Source organism: Mixophyes fleayi, chromosome 1 (genome assembly GCF_038048845.1).
Source record: "Mixophyes fleayi isolate aMixFle1 chromosome 1, aMixFle1.hap1, whole genome shotgun sequence".
NCBI lineage: Eukaryota > Metazoa > Chordata > Amphibia > Anura > Limnodynastidae > Mixophyes > Mixophyes fleayi.
In genome coordinates, this window is record NC_134402.1 from 410,976,365 (window position 1) to 410,985,998 (window position 9,634).

Genomic DNA, 9,634 nt, shown 5'->3' on the forward strand with positions numbered 1-9,634 from the left:
TCTATTTAGGTTTGACATATATTCTTTCTGGCATGATTACATTCGTCCAATACCACAGCCTTCCAAAAATATTTTCAAAAAAAATATATATTTTTTCAAAATTGCCCAGGTTTTAAAATAATGTAATTTACACGTTATTAAAATAATAATTCATTACTTCAAAAAAATAAAAGTAGACAATGTGATGTAAGGTATACACTGCTTACATACAGGCCTACGTGAAAAACAGAACTGTTGTATACAAACGTTTGTCTTTTTCAGGGTGAGGTGTAGTAATTATTAAAGCCTACAGGTTTTCATGTTACAATATCAAACAGAACAAATATTTGGATAAAAGTAATACAAACAGAGCAATGTGGCTGTTTGATAAAACCAGAAGTGAAGTCACAAACACAAACAAATGTAGCCAAATGTCAACGATTTTTCCCAGCTTTAGCTATTTTTACCCAAGTTAAAACAAAACATTGTATTACATCATTTACTATACTTTTAGAATAAGGTGAAAAAATAATCCCTTAAAAAAATCTTGTTTTGAATTTATATAATTCAGGATAAAAATAGATTTAAGGTCACCACAGCAGAGCACTTGGTCATCCAATTATCGTTCTTAATTGTTTATAGGACTGAATCTTTATTGTTAAATAAATCACATACCCGACTATGAACATGTACTGTATATAATGAACAAAGTAGCATCTATCAAAGATAGATGCTAATATTGACCATAAAGAAACATATTGCAAACCTCCTTTCCCTTGTCTCTTAAAATAAGACAATAAATATATCAGACTTGGGCAACCTGTGAGATTCTGTAGAACTACAAGTCCCAGCACACTTTGTATGTTATGTATTGAATTTGACAGATTGTCCAGCATTGCAATAAATCCATACTTTTACATTTCTCATTTGCCAAAATGACCGAATTAGCGTCCGAACCAACACAAACCTTCGTTATTGTCAAATTAGCTTCTGGAAACCTGTTTTTACCATGTAAAGTAGACATCATACCTACAAATCAGTTACTTAGTGTTTTGTTTAACGATTAATGCTTAATAATGAAATGCAAATCTATTTCCAGGTTGATTGACCACTTCGCATCGCTGCTTTACTGTAATCTATGAATAATATTTCATTAGACAACAGTAAAACATGCAAAACGGGAAATCCTATCAATAAAATCTAATGTGCTGAGAAATAAAATCCCTGGGAGAATAATTTATGTCTGTGTGTTTTATTGAACAATTATAGAAAAATAAAGCCTAATTGTATTGCCCGGTAAAGTCCCAGCCTTATATATAAACAAGCACGTGAAAGGGCAACATTGGTCCTTTCCACCCTTAAGGTGGTGTTTTTTTTCTCGCATGGATTGTATTGGAGTATTGTCTTAAGAGTGACAGAAATAGACCATTTTAATCCACTTCTTACAGACAACGCAAACTGGAAGAAAGACGTCTACTTGTCAACCGCGTGTTCCTATGTCCACAGTTGTGTTGCACAATGACCATTGGTCATGCTGTAAAAAGTAGTAAAACTGGTGTATGCAGCGTGAACCACAAGGCCCAGCATGCTCTGGGAGCCCGTAGGGATTGTAGTTCAAGAGAAAAATGGCAGCAGCAGTTTTCCTAAGTAAGCCTGGTATAAACTATAGGTAGATCTGGGAGTATTTGCTGAAAGGCACAATGAAAAGAAAAAAAAAAAAAAAGATAGTGAAATAAAATATATTAGATCCCATATATTAAACACATAAAATGTCCCAAATTCAGTCCAGTTCATTATATTAAAAATGTGTTCTCTCGTGTGCAATGTAGAAGCAAATCCATGGTCTGAGTGGCATGTACAATGTATATACATACATAAATACTCATGTTATACATGGCATGGTGGATTGGTGGTTGGTCCTGCCGTAGCGACCATTCACAAGTTTATATAGGACGTCCACAAAACACAGCATGTCCTCTGCATGTCAAAGCCCTGTTACTCCAAGATAGAGAACTAAATGGTACATCTAGTTTTAGAACATTGTATAAAAAAACATCCCAATAGTCTCAATAAAGACAAGAATAAAGTCGGTGTATAAAACCCAGATCTGTACATCTGATTTCTGTACAATAAAGTTCAAGTCTTTGTTTTCCTTGACAAACACAGGAAGAATACTGAGTGAAAGAGCTGATCTCCGGTTACATGATGTAGGTCCCATCCTTGTAATATTTTATGGTGTCCGTGTGTTTGGTCATCACTAAGACATCATGAAAGCCTGTACTTAGGCCAGACATGTGCTGAAAGTAAGACTCCTTCTCCACCTGCACAGTCAGGTTGTTGATTCCAGCGTCTTTTAGTATCGATGTCACCTATCAGAAAAAACAGGCATGGATAAGTCAGGGGATACTGGACTAATACTGGATTAGTAATAGGGTGAACCACCTAAACATGTGAGAAAGACAATAAGGGGGGTAATTAAATTGTCGGTAAATTTTTTTTTAAAAAAAATCTCCCACTGGGTTTTAACTGCAATAGCGACCGTTTTTAGTTAGCGCAGTGCGAACACTCGTGCAATTCAATTGCCCCCGCGCGTCAATCATTGTGTTCGCGAGTTTTTACGCGGTCATCTATAACAAGAAAAAGATTTTGCATACATTAGATTGCATTACACATTGATAATATCTGCATTACAGTACTTTCTTTAGCCTATATTTTAATTGAACTATTTTTTACCATAGAATCATCTATACCATGTCAAAACACATTACTACATTCATATTTGTACCAAAAACATACAAAAAATATTATATTAGTGACTTTTTTTATTTCATTATTTTTTCCACAAGAAAATCAACTTACACAAGTTCGGCATTAGTGATAAACATAAGTTTAACTTTATTTCCACATTATTACATGATTTCAAATACTTTTCAGAGGTTTTTTTTTTATTTTCAATACACCCCAAGGAGGTGCGAGATAAAACAGCATATTTGCTTGTTTTAACCGCCGCGTTAAAAAACAATTGAATCTCTTTTAACGCGGCTGCCTCTCGCACACCTTATACTTCCAATAGACATTCAACTGGAGCGCGAGAGGACCGTTTCATGAAAAAAAACTGGACGTTAAAAATGGAATTGAATCGCGGGTAAAGTTAACCCGCTCGAAAATGATAAAAAAAAACAGCGTTAAAAAGACTTAACACGGTCAAAAAAAAAATCCTTGCGGACAATTGAATACCCCCCCTAACAGTGTATTTCCCCTATCTGAAAGTGAAGTGCACTCAATGTTATTATATTATTTGTAACACTTTTACGTCAACATTCTACACTGTTCAGTGTAGAATGTTGGCGTAAACATTCTAGATGCAGACTCATATTCCCTGGTCTCGTTCACACGGTCACACATCATGGAGGATTATGGGACAGCATATAGCATCATCATGCAGTATGTAGTGCATATAGACAGCATAACATCTCACAATGTAACTGTCATGTGACATGTTGGAGCATTATCCCAGTAATATGCATAGAGCAACGTGTAGTGACAAGAATACGATACAGAAGTATTACACAGTTATCACAGCACAGTATATGGAAGAACGGGGGCTGGGCTAGGCCTCTATTCTAGCTGCAATTTTTCCCCACCTATAGTTATTTTTTGCTGTGATTTTAAAACACCTCTGGGTGAAAATGCATACAATCAATTTGTAACTAAGGACTCAACTGTACGTATGGATAGGTGGATACAAACCTTGTTGTGAGCCTGTTAGTATAAGAAATATATAATATAGAATACATTTACTATGCACACAGATCGAGTTTGACCCATTAGGGTATAGGCAACTAAACTCTGGGAAGATAAACACATTAGATGATGTTTATGAAAGTGGATTGAACACTGGATTCAAAAATTGAGAATTTAGTTGTCAAAAATATACCAAAAAAAATAATGTAATTCTCAAACAACTATTAGAGTACAGAGAAGAGTGTTGTGGAAGAGGAGTTGCTTCACACTCTATAATATAACAAATGTGACATTTAGCTGAACACAGTTAAACAAATAAAAAAATGTGAAAAAGATATGACCACTAAGGCATAAAGTACCTCCAAGTCATCAAAGTGATAAGAAAGTGAATTAAAAAAACACTGATAAAAAGGCAAAACGTATATATTGTGTTAGCTAGCTAGGCGCTCTGCATCAATTACCATATTACATATACATTTCCAGAATAAGATGATATTGGGGTATGAACTGCCGACTCCCGGCACTTTGCAATCATTTTTTAAATCGGTACTTTTATTAAAGACAAAGCCCATTGGGTTTTGTCTTTAATAAAATTGAAAAATTACTTCAAAACGCCGGGAGTCGGCGGTTCTGTATAGTAAATACCCCCTATAGTTTTCTGCTAAGAATAAAGTAACCAATTGGTTATCTGCAGAATACATGCAATTCTAATCAGGATCAAATGGGACTTGGATCTGGCGCAGCTGGGGCGGGCCTTCACTGGCACCTGGATCTGGCGCAGCTGGGGCGGGCCTTCACTGGCACCTGGATCTGGCGCAGCTGGGGCGGGCCTTCACTGGCACCTGGATCTGGCGCAGCTGGGGCGGGCCTTCACTGGCACCTGGATCTGGCGCAGCTGGGGCGGGCCTTCACTGGCACCTGGATCTGGCGCAGCTGTGGCGGGCCTTCACTGGCACCTGGATCTGGCGCAGCTGGGGCGGGCCTTCACTGGCACCTGGATCTGGCACAGCTGGGGCGGGCCTTCACTGGCACCTGGATCTGTCCTTAGCTGGATAAAATTTCATCGATTTTAAAGTTTTTGATGATGGGAGAGAGATAGAAAGAGTACCTAACATGTCTGTATTTTGTATGTTACTTACGTTTATGCTAAGGTAACTGTCCTAAAGGAATGTAATCTTCTGTAATCCAATACTGACCAAGAGTGAGCTGTGCAGAGCAAGTGTGGAGAACTGGGACACAATATTTATAAAAAATGAAACCTCTTGTCTTACTCTGCCAAGTATTAACATACATCTTTCTTTCCAACCACAGCGTCATATATCAGCCTCTTTTTGGCCAATATTGTGTGAGAAGGCGAGCTGGGGTAACACTATAGTCACATAGCGACAGGTGCTCATCTCCCACTGGACATAAGTAATTGTATACTTGGCTGATGTTGTTAAAATGCCCACTTCACTTATTTATACCACAAAGGGGGAGCAGGACTAAAAACTAGTGAAACTATTAAAAGACCACTAAACCGATCAATGAGGGGATATGGCCTAAAATTGTCCATTTGTCTCCCAGATTAAATAGGAGAATGAGAATTACCTGTTGAATAATCCATTGCTCCACAACATCTGACATCACTTGAACATGTATAGTCCCAGCAACAACAGTGGCAGAGTGACGCCAAAAATGTGGGTCCCGGTAAGAGATCAGACCATCGATCTTGGATATCTGTAAAGAGAAATATGTATCAGTAGATTTTATTCAATTTCATTCATTGTACAACTGATTGCCGTGTAGACATTTATTCATCTATGCTGCGAGACACAGGGTCCTAAGATAACCTTGTGCAGTTATTTAAGTTCTGAAAAATTTTAAGCGGAAATCCAGTTTTGGGCCAGCTCCCAACCTCTCACCTTAGCCCAAGTAGGAGAGCTGGTCTGTGATTAACAATGTCCATCACATTAATATTTCTCTCCCTCTCTATGTATATATAAATATTAATGTGATGGATAAGGTGAGATAGATATAGATATATAAAATGTGATGGATACTGGCACAAATATACACAAGACAAGGCTTTATCGCAACTTTTGCACTGCCTATAAAGTCTTTAACAGATAGGTTCTGATGAATGGATGGATATGGAGATATCCATATATATATATATATATATATATATATATATACACATATATATATATACATATATACACATATATACACACACACACACACACACACACACACACTATTTCTCAGGGGCACTCTAAAGCTGGGAAACGCCATCCTCCAATAATAAACAAAAACAAAATCCAGAAACCTAATCTGCCTCTCATTAACCCTATATTTTGAAGTTAGAAAAATCCTATGTTACGTCATTACAATTGCACCCCCTAGTGGTTAGTTATACTTAATAATTGTAGCTAAAGAAACAACCCTATATATTTATCAGCTTCCACCACTAGAGCAGCAGCTCACACACCTAACAATATACAATACCTGCCCACGAGCAGCTTGTAAGTCTACCAATACCAAAATAAAACACCTCCATTATAAAAAAAAATATTCACCTTTACATATATAAATGAATTATCTGCTCTATTGTTTTTGCAGTCTCTCTTAAGCGCTGTCACTACAAGCTGCATCAATCTTTATGCTCTTCCTGGAAAATTTAGAATAATTCCCTGCCCTTTACCCATCAGCTCACAAGTGAATCCTCTCCTACTCCACCGAGCAATGTATTTTCTAGGAGTGCAGACAGTATACTCCTCACATTTTAAAGTGTTTTCCGCTTAAGCTACTGCAATGTGCTTGGATAATGGTGCATGCTGCATACATAACCGATAGGTACAAGAGTGGACAGTCCCAAACAGCTGTGCACTAATTTACTGCATGACTGTACATAACAGGTCAATTACCCCAATGACTCACCTTCTCTCAGGGCAATGTGTATCCCCTTCTCCGTTTCAGGAGGTATTCGGAGGAGGATCACCCTGGTAGGGCATCTTTCAGCAGAGGGATAACACTTCCAAATATAAGGATGGCAATGAATAAAGAACAGAGAGGATCTGAAGCCATCCGAACTGCTGAATCAGTATGGTGGATACTATAACACCCACGCTGCCGAGAGTGTCTGCTAGCACGTGTAGAAACACACCTGATGGAGACACAAGCCGTCATTTTCATGTAGTAAGTCCGTCAGCTGTGCCAGCAGCACAATGATAACTCGCAAACAAACAGGGAATTGCTCCGACAGCAACGGTTACAGAGATAGATCAGTTTACGGATGTCAGTACACAATGACAGACAACATTCTAAGAAATGATGTCACCTTCAGGCCTGACTACTGAATATTATACTGCACCGATCTCTCTTTCCCATGCAGCCGTACACACTTACCCCGCATGTTTGCATTCATCCCTCCTCCGACAGAGCCATGCGAATGCCCATGGTTGTGAGTATGTCCATGATCGCCGTGTGAATGTCCGTGACCATGTCCATGACTGTGGCCATGTCCGTGGTGAGAGTGGCCGTGGTCATGAGAAGAGCACCCACCTCCTCGAGCAGGCCCATGGGAGTGGGCATGACTAAAGGCACAGATACCAACAAGGTTGACAAGCAGCCCTCCGACCGAGACCGGCTGTTACAGGAAAGAAGAAACTGTTTCAATGACCAAACATGCGAGACATAAAGCACTTTGACTATACATGTGGTCATTATGATGCCGATAGATGGAGGTGTCCACATTTTTTTTTTTTTTTTAAGTGTCAGTGTGCCACTGTTCTTGACTCAAAAAGAAGATTCATAATAGAATATACTGCATAGCTACCAATAAGAGAACCCCAAAATCATTTCCTATGACTCTTTCTGGGGTCCTGGTCTACAGGTTGCACACCTCTGGTCTAGAATTAAAACATACCTTGGACAAATACAAAATGATCATGAATGACATACTTGCATGCATCACTTCTGCGAATGCCTCTACGAAAAAGGTTATATAGCAATCACAATCATAAGTATTAAGAAGTCTGGTCAACAGACCCAACCCATACATATCTAGACGTGTGTTCATGGATCAGGATATAACTTGTATCAATTTGGGATAATCATATAATCATGCAGCACTGATAACATTTGACTGAATCATATTTATACAGTTATAAATATAAACAATCTCATCATAGTTTTGACTGCTGATGTTTTTTAATGGTCATTTATGAAATAAGCTTTGACATCTATTGATATTTATTTGTCCGTCTCTTTGACATCACAAACCTTTTTGATGGTTGAATAGTTTTGGGTGTTATAAGGTTTACAACTAAATATGATTTGTAATGGTCAATAAAGAGATGATTTTTAACCTATGAAGTGTGACTGTCACAGAACCCTGTGGTGGAGGGATCTTATCTTGTAAACCTTGGTAATAACCAATCGTAGGCACATGTGTATCAGGCTGATTTCTGGAATGATAAATTGTGTAATGAAACACTCTCAAACTTACTGTTAACATATCGGTATTGATGTCTGGTGGATCAAATATTCTGGCCATGGCTTCAACAAACACGAAGAACGAGATCACCACCAAGAAGAGGCCGTTGATAAACCCAGACAGTATTTCCACTCGGCCGTACCTAAAATGATACAAGAAATTGTCAGTAAACTTTTCCCCAACAAGTTAACCAAGCGAAGGCTCATAAACATGGGAGCTTCCTCTGAGCCCACAGAACATTCACTGTAAGCTACGGTTACTTTTATGTTCGTACACACATAAAAAAGTTATTTTGCTTTCTGAGTGGGCGTTCCGCAATATGAAAAAAATAAATAAAAAAAAATAGCATTATACATAACCATTATTTTAGTATGTGCGCATCTATATTTTTGACATTTTTTATTGAATTTTAGAAAACTTCAAGGTTTAACCACAATGTTGTACCCTTAAAAACCATTCTAGAGGTTTCAGTTCTGTGGTACATCGGTTTTGATGTAGTACACAGCAGTGTGTAGCCACAGTCTTTAATGTATGCTTATGTACAGCCCCCATCAGAGAGATTTACAAAGGTCCATCTGGAAGATGGGGTTATACACCTAGATATTTACTTACAAGTAATGTAATGTACTTGGTGTAGGTCACTACATTATATGATGATGGTTATATCTGTGTGGTTTCTTATTTAATAAGACTAGTATTAGCAGTTACTCAAACAATTGCTATCAATATCAAGATCCCTCTATTGCAGTGTTTCTCAACTCCAGTCCTCAGGACCCCCTAGCAGTACATGTTTTCCATATCTCCTTGCTGGAGCACAGGTGTATTCATTACTGACTGACACAGTGTAGCAGGTGGTATAATTATTTCACTGGTCACCTGGCAATCCTGCACTGTTAGTGAGTCCTGAGGACTGGAGTTGAGAAACACTGCTCTATTGTATCCCAAGAGCTGTATTTTTGGAGGTTCTCTTGATCTCCTTTTAGATAAGCCATTATCTCAATATGTGAGCAACCAGGACATGGCTGGCCAATGAGAAACCTTCAGTAGGACATGAAGGATACAGCCACACAGGTACTAGCTCTATGCAGAGGTATTTGGTCTCGGTGAACCACCCCTAGATACGAATTGTCTGAAGAGTCGGACGAGGACTTGTCCTTGTCACCTGGTCCTGCCCTCTTCTATGCAATCTAATATAACTGGGTAATTTCATTATAAATCCAACATATTGTAGTTTGCTGTCAATATTTTGCAAATTATGTACCTGCCTACTTTTGCCTTAATGTCTTATTACTTTACCATAGTTTTTGGTACACCGCTATGTCTAGTCATGTTCTGACATATAAATAACTTATAACTTCATATAATATAAAAAATAAAATAGATAAATATTTTTAAAAATAAAATAAAACTACAGATGGAGGATATCCCCAA

The 9,634-nt window shown here is 38.0% G+C and overlaps 1 protein-coding gene across 1 annotated transcript in view; it reads right to left on the minus strand.

Moving 5' to 3' along the window:
• Positions 1 to 524: 524 nt before the first annotated feature.
• The window catches only part of SLC30A5 (solute carrier family 30 member 5), a 34,669-nt gene continuing 25,559 nt past the window's right edge, over positions 525 to 9,634 (minus strand). The window contains 8 exon segments of the mRNA XM_075213500.1: positions 525 to 2,348; positions 5,314 to 5,446; positions 6,651 to 6,712; positions 6,715 to 6,788; positions 6,791 to 6,871; positions 7,114 to 7,354; positions 8,216 to 8,345; positions 8,769 to 8,778. Coding sequence (XP_075069601.1) covers positions 2,178 to 2,348; positions 5,314 to 5,446; positions 6,651 to 6,712; positions 6,715 to 6,788; positions 6,791 to 6,871; positions 7,114 to 7,354; positions 8,216 to 8,345; positions 8,769 to 8,778 — 902 coding nt within the window. The 3' untranslated portion in view covers positions 525 to 2,177.